The 17,038-nt window shown below is 37.1% G+C and overlaps 1 protein-coding gene and 1 non-coding gene across 2 annotated transcripts in view; one reads left to right on the top strand and one right to left on the bottom strand.

Moving 5' to 3' along the window:
- Positions 1–17,038, top strand: part of NUP98 (nucleoporin 98 and 96 precursor) — a 98,758-nt gene that overhangs the window by 29,254 nt on the left and 52,466 nt on the right. The window contains exons 11-13 of the mRNA XM_065882522.1: positions 5,249–5,341; positions 9,922–10,062; positions 16,078–16,211. Of these exons, the coding sequence (XP_065738594.1) occupies positions 5,249–5,341; positions 9,922–10,062; positions 16,078–16,211 (368 nt within the window). The remainder of the gene's footprint in view (positions 1–5,248; positions 5,342–9,921; positions 10,063–16,077; positions 16,212–17,038) is intronic.
- TRNAE-CUC (transfer RNA glutamic acid (anticodon CUC)) lies at positions 11,943–12,014 on the bottom strand. Its single transcript has one exon. It is a non-coding gene; the product is annotated as a tRNA-Glu (tRNA).

The following is a 17,038-nucleotide window of genomic DNA, read 5'->3' as shown; positions in this document are numbered from 1 at the left end:
TTAAATTCGTTTAATAGAAACATTATTTCTGTTATTTTAACTGTCTTTTATAACTACCTAATTAAGTTTTCAAACAAATTCAACGTATTTTGAGATAAATCATATATGAAAAGTTCATTTCATTACCAAGGGAAATAGTGGTTGAAATATTTGTTTTAAGGATTTCATGTGCCAGATGCAACATTAGGTTCTGGATATCTAGTGGGAGCTGAGTACAAACATATGGCCATTTGCCATAAGTCAGCAGTTACAGTTTTTCAGTGAGTTTTTTTTTTTTTTAATAAATTTATTTAATTTATTTTTGGCTGAGTTGGGTCTTTGTTGCTGCGCACGGGCTTTCTCTAGTTGTGGCAAGCGGGGGCTACTCTTCCTTGCGGTGCATGGGCTTCTCGTGGTGGCTTCTCATGTTGTGGAGCGTGGTCTCTAGACGTGCGGGCTTCAGTAGTTGAGGCTCACGGGCTCTAGAGCACAGGCTCAGTAGTTGTGGCACACGGGCTTAGTTGCTCCGTGGCATGTGGGATCTTCCTGGACCAGGGCTCAAACCCATGTCCCCTGCATTGGCAGGCGGATTCTTAACTGCTGTGCCACCAGGGAAGCCCTTCAGTGAGTTTTTTAATGATCGTGTACTGGAGAAAGAGGCTACATTAAGCATCCATTGGAAACTTATATGTGTTCATGGAAATACGAACTATGTGAAGGAGATAGATAGGTCCTTGTCAGGTACCAATTCCTAAATTAATGTTTTGATTTGAGTTTTATAACCCCTTTTGTTGGGTTCATTCATTCCTAGTAATGATTATCAGTCTATCATTCTAGCTGTAATTCTTTTTCGCTGTGCTCGATGAAAGAATGGTTTTGAGGCAGTAGACTTGGTTAGCATGGGTGTCAAATTTTGTGTATTTGTTTCTTATCTATGAAGTAAGATGGGAAAGATACTTAAGGGTTAAATCAGTGTTTTTCAGCCTTTTTTTTTTTTTTTTTTTTTTTTAAATCACTGTCACTCCCTCTTCCCCAGAGAGACTTTGTAGACCTTTTTCCTCTTAAAAATTATCTTCTGGGCTTCCCTGGTGGCGCAGTGGTTGAGAGTCCGCCTGCCGATGCAGGGGGACACAGGTTTGTGCCCCGGTCCGGGAAGATCCCACATGCCACAGAGGGGCTGGGCCCGTGAGCCATGGCCGCTGAGCCTGTGCGTCCAGAGCCTGTGCTCCACAATGGGAGGGGCCACAACAGTGGGAGGCCCGCATACTGCAAAAAAAAAAAAAAAAGGAAAAAAAATAAAATGCATGTTTTTTGATAGCATACTTCACGTTCAGAATTAAATATATTTTCTATCTGATAAGGTGCTTATGTAGGCTATTGATTTGAAAATGAAAACTGTCATCTTTATTTGATATGCCTCACTACTTATGTGCTGAATTTGAATTGTCCTTTTTTTTTTTTAAATCCTTAATGTTGACCTAGTACCTGGCATAGACTAGGTGCTCACTAAAAGTTTATTAATAAGTGGGGCCCTGAGAGGAAAGATTCCCTATACAAGTAGGGGTTGCAAGGTGGCAAGTTTTGTTTTATTCTTGGGTGAACTTGTCATTCCGTTAACCACCCCAGAGGGATCCAGGTCTAACTAAGACTTTCTTTGATGTTCCTGTTGTCTTGGGAAGCTATCAACTTTGGTGTTGTGGGCAGAGATGATCTTCTGATTTGGAAATAAGTCATATAACAAATCTGGAAATGGAATAAGGTTACCCAAAGATTTGGAGTATCATATCATTGTTGGTTACACGTTACCCAGTATGGGATTATGTTTCATTATGATGGTGATTAATCCACAGAGTGAAAAGGTTCATCTACAATTGATGTTGCCACATCCTTAAGTCATTCTTTAGAGTCATCAGTTCATTTTCTTAGTAATTATTCCTAACGGACTAGTTTAAGGTTAAGTGAATGAATAGAATTGTTTCAGGAGAGAAATTACAAGCAGGATGTCAGCACTTGTGAGCAACAGTTTAAAGAGGTTGAAGATCTTTTGGGTATTGATAAGATGGTACTTGGTAATAAATTATTGGTTCCTCATGCTACATGATTAAGGGGACAGTTTAGCTCTTTGTGTACATAGACATCTGATATTTTAAGCGTTTTTTTTTAATTGAGATATAATTGACATGTAACATTATATTTCAGATGTATTGGGTGGGCCAAAAAGTTCGTTTTTCGTAAGATGGCTCTAATAGCACTTAGTTGTCTAACTTCATTTGAAACAATTTTGTTAGATTGTATGTGACAGCATGCATTTGAAAAAAGACATCAAAATTGGTGAATTTTTGTGTAGCCATTTTAATATTGAAGATGGAAGAGAACAACATTTTCGGCATATTATGCTTTATTATTTCAAGAAAGGTAAAAACGCAACTGAAACGCACAAAAAGATTTGTGCAGCGTATGGAGAAGGTGCTGTGACTGAAAAATGTGTCAAAAGTGGTTCGCAAAGTTTCATGCTGGAGATTTCTCACTGGACAATGCTCCACGGTTGGGTAGACCAGTTGAAGTTGATAGCAATCAAATTGGAACAATAATTGAGAACAGTAAACGTTAAACCACGTGGGAGACAGCCGACATACTCAAAATACCAAAATCGAGCTTTGAAAATCACTTGCACCAGCTTGGTTATGTTCATTGCTTTGATGTTTGAGTTCCACATAAGTTAAACGAAAGAAACCTTCTTGACCGTATTTCCACATGTGATTCTCTACTGAAACGTAATGAAAACATCGCGTTTTTAAAACAAATTGTGATGGGCGATGAAAAGTGGATACTGTACAACAATGTGGAACGGAAGAGATCGTGGGGCAAGCGAAATGAACCACCACCAACCACACTAAAGGCCAGTCTTCATCCAGAGAAGGTGATGTTGTATATATGGTGGGATTGGAAGGGAATCCTCTATTATGAGCTCCTTCTGGAAAACCAAACAATTAATTCCAATAAGCACTGCTCCCAGTTAGACCAACTGAAAGCGGCACTTGATGAAAAGCGTCCAGAATTAGTCAACAGAAAATGCATCATCTTCCATCAGGATAACGCAAGACCACGTGTTTCTTTGATGACCAAGCGAAAACTGTTAAAGCTTGGCTGGGAAGTTCTGATTCATCCACCATATTCACCAGACATTGTACCTTCAGATTTCCATTTATTTCGGTCTTTACAAAATTCTATTAATGGAAAAAAATTTCAGTTCCCTGGAAGACTGTAAAAGGCACCTGGAACAGTTCTTTGCTCAAAAAGATAAAAAGTTTTGGGAAGATAGAATGATGAAGTGGGCTGAAAAATGTCAGAAGGTAGTGGAACAAAAGGGTGAATATGTTGTTCAGTAAAGTTCTTGGTGAAAATGAAAAATGTATCTTTTATTTTTACTTTAAAAACTGAAGGCACTTTTTGGCCCACCCAATACAGTGTAATGGTCCAATATTTGTATATATTGTGAGATGATTACCACAATAAGTCTAAGTAACGTCTGTCATCATATATAGATAGAAAGTTTTTTTTCTCGCTTACCCCTATGTTTCCTTCTAGGAGTTTTATGATTTTAGATCTTATATTCAAGTCTGTAATCCATTTTGTTTATGTTGTAAGATAATGGTCCAGTTTTATTCTTTTACATGTGGTTGTCCAGTTTTCCCAGCACCATTTATTGAAGACTGTCCATTCTCCGTTGTATATTCTTGGCTCCTTTGTCATAAATTATTGACTGTTAATTAATTAATTGTTCTTAATTTTACTTTAAAGTTGTTTTGAAATAACAGAGTTGATAAACTTTTGTCAGTAAGAATCTGTGGAAATGTGTGGTATAAACAGTGTAAGTTGGGACTTACTTCCCTCCTGTGGGTTTGAGGTAGTTCACTAGTATCTTGTTTTCTGCTGTTTATGGGGTTGGAAGATCCTTTTTGGTTAAATTTTAACTCAGAAAGACAACATCTCCAAGTACATTTTCTGGGTTTTTTGTTTTTTTATCTTTAAAGAAAATTGATTGTGCTTGAGTGGGCAGTACTCCATTTTTGTGGCCATAGCTGTTAGAAAAATTGAAGAAGACTTAATGTATGAATTAAATGTATTGAAAGTAAGTCAGGTTACTTGCTTAGATTTTTAAATGATATTAGAAATATGTTTTCAAACTGTATAATTCTTTAACTTTTGTTCTTTACATTTTTCATTCAGATATAAATTCAAATATTGGCATGACAAAGTATAATCTTAGTTGGTGACACATATTCCAAGACACTTTCTTTATTGTTATGTTGAACTTGTTCACCTCCATGATACCTTTTTAAAAGACTTCAGGTGTACCACAAACAGGATTTGCTGGCTAGTGATTGGGGTTTTTTTCCTCTTATCAAAAGAGATTAATGATATGTTCATTATCATTTGTTGATATTTAGCTCCAAAAGGAGTACAGAAACTGTTCACGCATCTGAACAAAAGAGAAATAATAGCAGTAATGTGATGTGTAGGTGTCTTTGTGGGGAGACTTGTGGATTTTAGAGGGGAATCACAGGATTTTCTCTAAATGTTGGGTCATAGTGAAAGAGGATGGTTTGTTCAACTCTCCATCATCTCCGATAATGAAACAATTCAATTCAAGAAAGGTTATTCATAGATTATCTTCTCTTTTTAACGTCAGCTAGCTGAGTCTTCGAATGCTTCTATGAGCTTATTGAGTCTGACTCCATTAAAGCTCCTCATGTGTGATCAGCCACACATTACTATTCATACAAGGTCCATCTGTTCAAAACAAAAGCTGCTGTAGAGATTTTTATAGGTAATCTTCTCTTAGCAAGAACCTTTAGGTTCAGTGAAGTGTCTTTGTTGACTGTCTTATTTTTTAGTGAAAGTTTGGGGGGATTAATTTTTCTTCTACTAATTAAACATGAAACATAGAATGGAGGCTTTGAGTATTACGAAGGGAATGTTCCCCAAGCTCAAGCACAATCACTTTGCTTTAATTAATATTGGGTATTATCCTATATTGAATTGATATTTCAAGTCTAAAATATAATTAAGTAAATAGGAAGACTGTGGGATCTGTTTATACTTACTTAAACTTAAAAATTAAATTAGCCTACCATTTAGGATTTCTAAATATCAAAAAATGAAGGGATGCAAAACTTAGGGTCAGACTGCTTTGTTTGAAATTCCCTTGTACAGGACATTGAGAGTTGTGTTAATGTACAGTCCACTCATTCTTTTGTCCTTCTAGGGTTTGGCACAAATACCAGTGGGAATAGTATTTTTGGAAGTAAACCAGGACCTGGAACTCTGGGAGCCGGGCTTGGTGCAGGATTTGGAACAGGTAAGGAACTGTACCGTAAGATTTAGGAAGTGATACAACTAAATCTAATTGCTGCAACTTAAGACCTCTGTTTGATCATATACATGGAAATAAGAGGCCTAGATTTTCATTTTCACAAATGGATTTAGAAAACATTCCCATATGCTTTACCAGATTTTAAAATGCTGGCACATTTATCTTAGAGGCTGTCTGTTCCTTTTGTACAAAATGTCCTCTGATAGTCCTGGTGTGCCTGGGATTTTCAGTACTTAATGTGTTATGTCAGAAGATACACATATTTTGAATTTTGGTCAGTCTTGCCAATTTTTAATTTGCCTTCCAAAAAGAATGCCAGTTTGCATTTTTGCTCATATTTTATAAAAGTGCCCATTTTTTCATACCCTTTCCATATTGTTGGGCTTCTTCATCTTTGTGTGCCTGATAGTGGAAGTTGGTATGTTCTGATTTACACTTCACTGATTACCGGTGAAGGATACCCTTGTGTACGTTTACTGGACATTTGAATCTTTCAGTTCTCTATTCATAATCATTGTTGATCATTGTTTCTTTATTTTTGAGAACGTTTTATATATTGTGGATGTTAACTCTTTTGGGTTGTATGGTAAACTTCTTGAGCCTTTGAGCTTACTCAAATTCTACTACATATATTTTGCAAGAAATAAAAACTAAAAAGCTGTAGTTTTTTGTACAATGTGATCCTTAAACTTAAGCAGAATATAACATCTGACATCATGTTCTCTTCTAATCCCAGAAGGAAAATTAACTTTGGTGTGGTCTTTTTCAAGGTAGTTTGATGCTAGACAGCTTATGAACCATAAACCTAAGCTGGGATAAGATGCTGCTCTAATGTCTGTTACCAGATATTTCCACTAAGTCTTTGTTTATCATTTAATTTTGTTTGTGATATCTTAATGTACAAGTTTTATTTTTATGTGGTCAAAGTTGTCATTCTCTCCTCTTTGGCTTCTGGGTCTTGCAGATTATGATTAGCAACGCTTTATTTCTGTAGTCTAAGATTATAAAGTCGTCTATAACTTTTTTCCTGATGCTGTTGTCTTCTGTTCTACAATAATGTAATACCTCAACCTCTTTATTTATTTGAATATATTCGGTTTTCCTTGAACAGTTGTACCTCACAGACGAGGAATCTCATTTTCACTGCTGTTATATAATCCTAATTCATGCTTTGCCCATATAAACTAAAAGCCAAATAAAATTAATAAAGAATTTTACACCCCCACCTTAGCAGCAATAGATCATGTAGGGAAACGAGAATTGTGAATCACTGAGTATACACTATTGAAATTCTTTGGTGGTCACGTCTGCTAAAGCAGACTTTTGGCTCTGAGAGGAATGTGTCTGGAGACTATCAGATATAAATACCCACATTAATGAATTCTGCATTTCATGGTATCACAATTAGGATAACATTGTCGCTTTGGACTGTGTTTTAGGGGGTCATTAGCTAAGTGGGTATTCCTGTGTAGATAGCTTCTTGTTTTGAATGAGAGAGATTCAAACTCATACCTCAACAGAAGTACATTTTCATGTAACATAGGCCTTTGGGTACTTCGTGAGTAGTCGACTGTAGAAACCTTAAGTGAACAAATACATAAATTTTTTGTACACCTAGATTTAAGTGACCAATCTTAGTGTAAAATGTTTTATATTATCCTTTGGTGTATGATTAAATCATGGGTGCATCAGTTTCTTGTTTCACACAGGTATTAACTGTCATTAGCACTATCAATAGTATGCCATTTTCTTGGTAGTTACAAGTAACAATACTAAGAAGTTTTAGTAACAATACTAAGAAGTTTTAGTTCTTAAAGTTTTCCATGAAGCCATAAGTTTAAGGGTACATCTAGTAAAGTTTGTTACACTAAGATATACACAGAAAAACCTACCCAAAGCTAATAGGTACCATAGATAAAATTAAATTCTAACATTTATTAGAAAATCTCAATAAAGTATAACCATTTTTATTTATTCTTTGAGCATCCTTAGAGTTTTTAGGACCACTGTTACCATGGTGCCACCAGTATATCTTCCTTATGACTCCTACAACTACCTGTAAATATAACACAATTCATAAATTGACATTATTATACATCAGAATGTCCCTCAACTTGTGTAAGTCCTTTCACTAAGTATAAAAAGCCATTTGTACATAATATAAGACTGATCTGGATAAAATACATGTTTTTATTATTTTGTAGGTTATTGAAATATAGTGATTTTTAGACTGTTTCATGATTCTTCCTTCAGGGCTAATGCAAATACACACCATCCAGAACAGAAATTTTTATCCATTTTATATATTCAGGTTTCATCTAAGCCTTTTGTTTAGGGGTGGTAAGGAGGTTTTGTTCTCTGGGAGAAAAAAGAAGAATCCTGAAATTTTTACTGTAAACCATGTTCTTTAAGGGAGTAATATAGGGACTTCCCTGGGGGTGCAGTGGTTAAGAATCCGCCTGCCAACGCAGGGGACATGGGTTCGAGCCCTGGTCTGGGAAGATCCCACATGCCGCGGAGCAGCTAAGCCCGTGCACCACAACTATGGAGCCTGTGCTCTAGAGCCCACGTGCCACAACTACTGAAGCCCGCGTGCCTAGAGCCTGTGCTCCACGACAAGAGGAGACACTGTAATGAGAAGCCCGCACACTGCAACGAAGAGTAGCCGCCACTTGTCACAACTAGAGAAAGCCCATGCGCAGCAATGAAGACCCATGTAGCCAAAAATAAATAAATTTTTTCAAAAAGGAAGTAATATGGGCTTCCCTGGTGGTGCAGTGGTTGAGAGTCCGCCTGCCGATGCAGGGGATGCGGGTTCGTGCCCCGGTCCGGGAGGATTCCGCATGCTGCAGAGCGGCTGGGCCCGTGAGCCATGGCCACTGAGCCTGTGCATCCGGAGCCTGTGCTCCGCAACGGGAGAGGCCACAACAGTGAGAGGCCCACATACCACAAAAAAAAAAAAAGGGAGTAATATAATTTTAGTTTTTCTTGGAATTTTCACCAGTTTCTAATGGGTTGGAACTTTAAAAGAAGTCTTATTCCCTGTTTCAAAGCTGGGTTTTTTAAGGTGAAATAATCCCATTGCTATATTATTATTATTATTAGTGAGAGTTGGACAGTTAAGGAATGCTTTGTTCATTTAGGAGTCATCCTCATTAATTTATATTGTATGCATTCTCTGAGTGTAAACTTCCTATCCTTTTTTTGGGGTTGCAATCTCAAGACAGTTTCCATTCGATATTTTTGACCTCCAAGTATTATATGTTTGAAGTGATTTTCCTGGTAAACCATATCTCTGTCAAGAAACATTTGTATGTTAAAAAGAACTTCAGGGCTTCCCTGGTGGTGCAGTGGTTGAGAGTCTGCCTGCCAATGCAAGGGACACACGGGTTCGTGCCCTGGTCTGGGAAGATCCCACATGCCGCGGAGCGGCTGGATCCGTGAGCCATGGCCGCTGAGCCTGCACATCCGGAGCCTGTGCCCCGCAATGGGAGAGGCCACAGCAGTGAGAGGCCCGCATACCACAAAAAAAAGAACTTCAGATCTTCCAAATTGCCATTAACTTTTTCTTTGGGCTGGGGGAGGGATGGAAAAATGTTTTTAATTTATGCCAATAACTTATCCTAAAAAAACTAAATTCTTCCCACTTTACACTTTAAAAATCATTGCCAACAGCACGGTCCATAAGCAAGATTCATTAAGCTTTAAAACATTACAGGTTTCTGCAGCGGCCTTCTCCCTGGTGAAGATAAGTTCTTATTCCATCCACAGATTTAGGCTGAAACTTGAATCTGTTTAGTAACCTCATCACAAGGCATTCAGCTTTTTATAAAACAAAAAAAAAATTGTCGGAAATAGTTTTCATGAGATGGTATACTTGAAAGTGTTACTTTTTGCTCTTCAAAGAAGATATATTGGATTTGGTTTTCTATAACCTGCATGTTAGTCAAAAAGGTGACGTTTTAATTGGTTCAATTGAGTATTTGATTTGCAGATATTGAAATTTAAGGAGAATTGACAATTTTGAAATTCTTTAGAAATCTGTTTTACTATAGAGTAGCAATTAAGAGCCCTGGTTGTATTGTCAGATGCATCGAGGTGTGAACTCTGGTTTCACCACTTACTACGTTTGTGACATTGAGCTAATTATTAAAGCCTCCATTTTCTCTTCTGTAAAATAGGGACAATAGTTCCTGCTTCAGGCTTGTGAAGGTTAAATGAGATGATAGTAGTTAATATTTAATGAATGTTAGTATCTACCAGACCTCTTCAATGCTTAATATGTGTTTATTTTAATCGTAGGATAAATATCTAAGCTATGTATTATTATCTCATGTTATAGTTGAGGAAGCTAAAGCACAGAGAGGTTAAGTATTTTGCCTATGATATATACGATGTACTCAACAGTTCTTGGCATATAGTTAGCATTTACTGTATTAGATTTTTTGTTGAAATGAGTGGTTATTATGAAGTTTCCAAATGTATTACGTTTTTAAGTAACTGACCTCTGGCGTAACATTCAAAGGATCTTCTGTGGCGCTTTTTCTTTCCTCTTGTCTCCATAGCTCTTGGTGCTGGACAAGCATCTTTATTTGGGAACAACCAACCTAAGATCGGAGGGCCTCTTGGTACAGGAGCCTTTGGGGCCCCTGGATTTAATACTACGACAGCCACTTTGGGCTTTGGAGCCCCCCAGGCCCCAGTAGGTAAGTGTCAGTCACTTTAGAAGCCTTTACTCAGTTTATTTCTTGCTAATACTTAACTTGCTGACTTGATTTTCCACCCCACCCTATCCCGTCCCTACCAAAGCGGTATATACACATAGGTCCTTAAATAATCATGTAGTGCAGAAGCACTTATAAAGGTCCTGGCCTTCCCCGCTTCCCCACTCCTAGGTTTACTCCCCCAAAGAAACCACTTTTGTACAGCTTTTAATTCATCTGGCATGTAAGTAAGTTTATATCTCTAAATGATGTGCTTATATTGCTGTGTTTTGCTTAAGTCTACATATATCAATATTTAACTTGTTAATGGTAGATGAGAATTTAGCTCAGTTATCAGCTCTGTTTTTTATTCACTTCTCCCAATATATCTGTTTACTAAATTCCCTAAGGTTAGAGGGTTTTTTTGTTGTTGTTGTAGCTAGATTTGAGGCATTTAAAAAAAATTAATTACTTATTTGGTTGTGCCAGGTCTTAGTTGCGGCTCATGGGCTCCTTAATTGCAGCTTGCTGGCTCCTTAGTTGTGGCATGCAAACTCTTAGTTGCAGCATGCATGTGAGATCTAGTTCCCTGACCAGGGATCGAACCCAGGCCCCCTGCATTGGGAGCACAGAGTCTTATCCACTGTGCCACCAGGAAAGTCCCCCACAAGTTTAGTTTTATTAAAGTGTTTTTCATACTTCATTTGTTTGAATACCCCTTCCTAGTTTTTGTTATATCTGCCTGCCACCTTTGTTATTATTTCTTATTTAAAATTAACTTACTTTGTAACTTAAATATCTTTTTTTTAAAGAAAATTATGTTTTACCAAAAATAAAAAACTGATGTCACCTGGCAGATATAGAGTAACTGAGATGGATGGATGGATGGATGGATGGAAGGAAGGAGAGAAGGAAGGAGTGAGTCTCTGTACCATTAAATTCATCTCCTGTACTATCATGATCCATGTTTCACATTTTGAGAAGCCATGCAAATTTCCATGTCCTTACATACTTTGCAAATTTAAGCCATGTCCTTACATACTTTTTCTTATTCTGTCAACTGGGAGATAGTACTTCTTGAGTCCCCTTGGTCAAGTAAGGCTAATAGTGCTCTTCCTTACCCTTCTTTTTCTGTCATTTCTTTGCCCTTTTTATATTTTTGTGTTGATAAAGTACTCTCTCCTAATAATTAGTGTCTTTTTTTCTTTGGGGAAAGAATAAAAGTTTCAAATGAGCATAGCATTTTATTATAACTGTGAAAATATTGCTACTTAACCAAGTAATCTTTTCTCATACAGCTTTTTCTTTGTCCTGGAACTTCTAATTTTTTTCCTTGCATTACATTACCTGCCCATATCACCTTCTTAACATTAGTCCAAATTCTTAAGGGTAGTACTAGAATTCTTTTACCCTGGATACCTCATTCTTTGATCTCTCTGTCCTCCTGTAGCAGTATGAACTCTGATTACTCCCTAGGCCTTCAGCATTGCTCTAGTATATTCCCTTCACATCTACTCAGTGGGGACTGCTATGTCCTGGATATAGGGTTTTCCTCTATTTCCTAAATTTTCTGGAATGTGTCTTCAAGTAACATGGATATGAAAGGTAAACTTACAGTTCTGAAAACATCTTCATTTGTTCCACACACTTTAATGTTATGGAATTCTGGTGTAAAAGTAATTCACCCTCAGAACTTTGATGATACTTCTTGGATTAACCATCTCTGATAAGAAGTCTAATGCCTTTCTGATTCTTGAGACTTGTTCCCCCCAGGCTCACAACCATTTAGGATTGTCCCTTTGTTCTGAAATTTCAGTGATTTGCTTAGACCTTTTCTGTCTTTTTTCTTTTTCGGCCACGCCATGAGGCATGCAGCATCTTAGTTCCCTGACCAGGGATTGAACCTGGGCCCCAGCAGTGAGAGCGCCGAGTCCTAACCACTGGACCACCAGGGAATTCCTAGACCTTTTCTGTCTTAACATTTGATTTTTTTCACCCATGTTTCTACTTTCTAGAAGTTTTTTTTTAATTGTCTTCTGAATCATCCTTTTGGATTTTTTTTTAATTGTCTTTCTCATTCTCTGGAAGTTCCTTTTTTTAAGCATCCAGTTCTTAGATGCAGCTTTTTTTCTTGAAACTGAATTTAATTGGCATTAAAATTTTTTTAGAATTCTTCTGTTCCTTAAATCTTCAGGATTATTTTTGTGTTTTTTTTGTTTTATTTTTGTTTTGATCCTACTCTTTAATACTCAGTGATGCTTTACAGTCATATTTAAGAATAAAATAAAAATCTCACTGGCAACTTGTGTATCTGGGTAGAGCATTTTCATCAGTAGATTTCATTTGATAAGTAGCCCAGGGACCAGCTATTAGCCAAGGGTCCTCTAAATGTTAGAATATCACATTCTTAGCTCTGGGATGATACAGGTCCCCTTGTTAACTTGATTTCATCAGAGGAACTCTCTCTGATATTTTGACTTATCTGTTGAGCATCAGGGATTAGGAGGATGACAGGGTATAGTAGTTGTTGTGTATATATGCTTTGCATTGGTTCTTCTCTCCTTCCACAGTCTCAGTTCATCAAATTTAGTCTTCTTGAATCTCTCAGCTTTCTGTGCTTCAGGCAGATAGTCCCTCCTTTTGGCTGTAATCCCCTTTGAGTGTACTCCAAGGTATGGTTTACTCTCTCCTGCTTGTCCACTTCTTTCTTCTAGGCATTTGTTATATTTTCTCATCTGTTCATTTACTACCTTCCTATTCTTTGTCATTGTGGGCTGTGTAGATATTTTAATTTGTTTTATCCATAGCTTTAAATTAGGTCTTTGGAGCTAGCAGAGGTGAATTAGAACTCTAATTTCTCTGTGAAAATTAGAATCAGTTTTATCATAAAATTATATTCAAATTTTATTTGTTTTCCTTAGTTTTGATTTTAGTAGGAGGTAGCATAAATACCATAACCTGCTATTTACATAGATAGCTTTTGAATGGTTTTTAATAATCCATCTTTTCCCAAAGCCAATAAAAAGTTCCTGACATGAATTTGATATTACAGTTATATACAGTAGTGTTTCTGCTCATTTAAATGTAGTTGTATTGATTTAGAATGTACATCTTTGCATCACAGGGTCTTAGTTATAAGGTGCTTTAGAGCTTGTGGGAGTCCGTTACTTAAAAGCCTTGGCTATGGTGGCTTTCTTACAGGTTAGTCCAGTCCATTGTTTTGTTCAGGTTGGTTAGAAACCAAAACCTGCCTTTATAGAATTTCCACCCGGTGGTTCTACTTCTATCTCCTAAAGCCAAGCAAAATCAGTCTCCTACAATTTCTTGTGGTAACCTATTGCCTTTCTTTCAGATAAAGTATCAGTTTCTTCTGGTCTCAGGAGACTTGATTTTTATACCTTTTTTCTATCTCTTTAATCATTTGGTTATGATATGGTTTTTCAGTATGTTTTCAGATTATTATGACCAGAACTGAATATAACACCAGTAAATGATAGCTTAACTAGTGCTTATGCTTGCTTATTCTCTTATTTTTGCTAACTTATCAGCTCTCTTTTCTGTATTTTATTTGAAATAATTCAGTTAACAGAGAAAATTTCATATTTAAACATACAGAAATAAAGACATCCTCACACACTTTCCTAATTACATATGTTTGAATTTGTTGAGGAAGTTTTTATTTGAGCATACCCAGGAGGAGTGACCTATACTTGTTATATGGTGGGATCAGCTAGTGCTGGTCAGTGTTTTTCTTTTAATTAATTTATTTATTTGGCTGTGTTGGGTCTTAGTTGCTGCGTGGGGGCTTCTCTATAGTTCTGGCGTGCGGGTTTTTCTCTCTCTAGTTGTGGTGTGTGGGCTCCAGGGTGCGTGGGCTCAGTGGTTTGCGGCACGCAGGCTCTCTGGTTGAGGCACGCGAGCTCAGTAGTTGTGGTGCGCAGGCTTAGTTGCCCTGCGGCATGTGGGATCTTGGTTTCCCGCCCAGGGAGTGAACCTGCATCCCCTGCATTAGAAGGCAGATTCTTTACCACTGGACCACCAGGGAAATCCCTGATCAGTGTTTTTTTAATGTATAATTGGCTGTCAGGTAACAAACTGACTAGTGAATATCAGAGTTCATTAAAAATATCCAGGGTTTTTTTAGTCTTATTGAATAGTCCACAGAACAACATTATGTTATTGGGTGGCTACTTTTCTGTATTTTTTTCTCACCAGTAGTCTTAAATTGGATTTAGGAACTTTCTGAATACAGATGCTGTACTATATGATCATTAAATTGACATCTTCTCTGGGTTTCACAATCCTGAGCAAATTTGTACCCTCTCCTAAAATATCAACATACAGTGTTTTAGTATTTAGTGAATACATCCAGTTTTAAGAATGCTTACTTTGACTACAGTGGATCTACCCCTTTTCATTAATTTTATTTTAACTGTTTTGAGTTTGTTGTTGATGCTGCTATTGTCTCTCCACTCCCCCACCCCCTACTCTGCTCCATTGTATTAAATTTTTCAAAATTTTTTGTTTGTGGCACTTCTTTTCTGTGGATTATCCCAGCCGCTCTGCAGCATGCGGGATCTTCCCGGACCGGGGCATGAACCCATGTCCCTGCATCGGCAGGCGAACTCTCAAGCACTGTGCCACCAGGGAAGCCCTGATATGATTTTTTTTACCAGTATTTTTTTTTTTTTTAATATTTATCTTGTGAAGAGGTTTCTTCATCAGTCAGGGTACAGTGCATGTTTTTTTGTTGCTATTTTCTTTTTACTGTGTACAATTGTAGATCATTGTTCCTGTCTGATGACGTTTGTTCTTACACTTTTTTTTTCTCTATTTCTTTATTTTATTTCTTTCTTTATTTTTTTGGCTGTGTTGGGTCTTCGTTGCTGTGCACAGTCTTTCTCTGGTTGCAGCGAGCGGGGGCTACTCTTCTTTGCTGTGCACGGGTTCTCATTGTGGTGGCTTCTCTTGTTGCAGAGCATGGACTCTAGGCACGCAGGCTTCAGTAGTCACAGCACACAGACTCAGTAGTTGTGGCTTGCGGGCTCTAGAGCGCAGGCTCAGTAGTTGCGGCTCATGGGCTTAGTTGCTCCGTGGCATGTGGTATCTTCCTGGACCAGGGCTCAAACCCGTGTCCCTTGCATTGGCAGGCAGATTCCTAACCACTACGCCACCAGGGAAGCCCTGTTCTTACACTTTGAAAGAAAATGGGGTGATCTTTTTTTCCTTTCAATTTTTACTTAAATGTAATATGAATATCAAATGCAAATAGTAAATATAAGGATGCCTTAACAGCCATTTTCATTTGCTACCCTCTTCCTCTATATTCTCAGTATATTTAATATTTTTTATTCTGGAATTTTTTACTTATTAAATTAAATCAAAGATACTTTATTTCCACATTGTCATTTTTAACAACTACTTAATCCACCATGTTGATGAATCATGATTTTTACAACTGTTAATGTTGGACGTAGGTTGTTTCCAAGTCTTGACCATTACAGATAACGTTCAGTGAACACTTACAAATATGTCTTTATTTTCCTTCTAGTTTGATTAAGTCCTTGGGTTAGATTTTTATGATTAAAATTAGGTTAAAAAATATAAAAACATTACTTGCTCTGTGTACTGTCATATTGTTTCTTTTAGACATTAAACCAATTTGCAGTGTTTCTAGAAGTCAGACTGATCCCTTTTTATATAGCTATGCCATTGATAGATAATGAGGTAGATATAAAATTTCTTCACGGTTGTTTAGGTTTACATTTCTTTGATTGTTGGCAATAATGAACACCTAAGTAAAATTTTATGTGTGTTGTCTCTTATGAAGTGCTCCACATATCTTCGACCTTTTAGATTATTTGATTGTTGATTTTCTTCACAGTTTGCTCCTTTGCTCTCAACCAGTAATGCCACTGAGTGAGTCTGAACATTTTGAAGAGAATCTCAAGTTCTCTTGATTTAAGGCACTGGGTCCTTGGACTGACATCTTGCTTTTTCTTTTCTTTTTTTAAAAAGCTTTGACAGATCCAAATGCTTCTGCTGCCCAGCAGGCTGTTCTCCAACAGCACATCAATAGTCTGACATACTCACCTTTTGGAGACTCTCCTCTCTTTCGGAATCCCATGTCAGACCCTAAGAAGAAAGAAGAGGTAAGTTTAGGATGTTTGTATAAAATCTGTTCTCAGAGTAGGAGAAACTTAGGTGTAATTAAGCTTTTAAGACGCATTATTTACGCTTTTCACTAGGCCAGGGGGTAAATTATTTTTGTATCTGGAAGGCAGCATGACAGTGAAATAAGTGTTGAACTGGAAGTGAAGGCTGAGACTTTTCAACAGCCCTGATATGAGGCAGATATTATACTCATTTTATAGTTGAGCAAACTAAGGCTCACAGAGGCTGATTTCTCTAACATCATAATGTCTTAAGCGGCAAATCAAAATTCTTTTCTCCTGATTTCTACATAGCTTTGTCTTAATCTCTTAGGCTCTAGAAATGATCTTGTGCTCACTGTGTTGTGGCATTAAAAGTAGTCTTTGGTCGGTTTAATCCTTTTTTACCACTTACAGTCTGTGAGATATTGGGCATCTCCTTTTGCCTCTCTGAAATGTGTTTCATCTGTAGAATGGGAATAGCAATTCTGTTCAGTGTTGAGAATTAGAGTAAGTTGCTCAGTATACAGAAATTATTATTTAGCCATTTATGTCTCACTAGTTACTGTGTTCAGCACTGAGGATACCTAATAAAAGTAAACAAAAATTTATTCTCTAAGAGCTTGCTATCTAGTGAGGAAGATCAGACCTGTACATGGTTAAATTTACTCAGCTTTAGTATAGTATATGCAGTAATAGATGAGCCCATCAACTGATGAATGGATAAACACAATGTTGTATGTCTATATAATGGAATATCATTCAGCCATAAAAAGGAATGAAGTGATGATCCATGCTACAACATGGATGAATCTTGAAAACATGCT

The sequence above is a fragment of the Phocoena phocoena genome, chromosome 8 (assembly GCF_963924675.1).
Source record: "Phocoena phocoena chromosome 8, mPhoPho1.1, whole genome shotgun sequence".
Taxonomy (NCBI): domain Eukaryota; kingdom Metazoa; phylum Chordata; class Mammalia; order Artiodactyla; family Phocoenidae; genus Phocoena; species Phocoena phocoena.
Note: the sequence above shows the minus strand (reverse complement) of the source record. Positions and strands in the feature narration are given on the sequence as shown.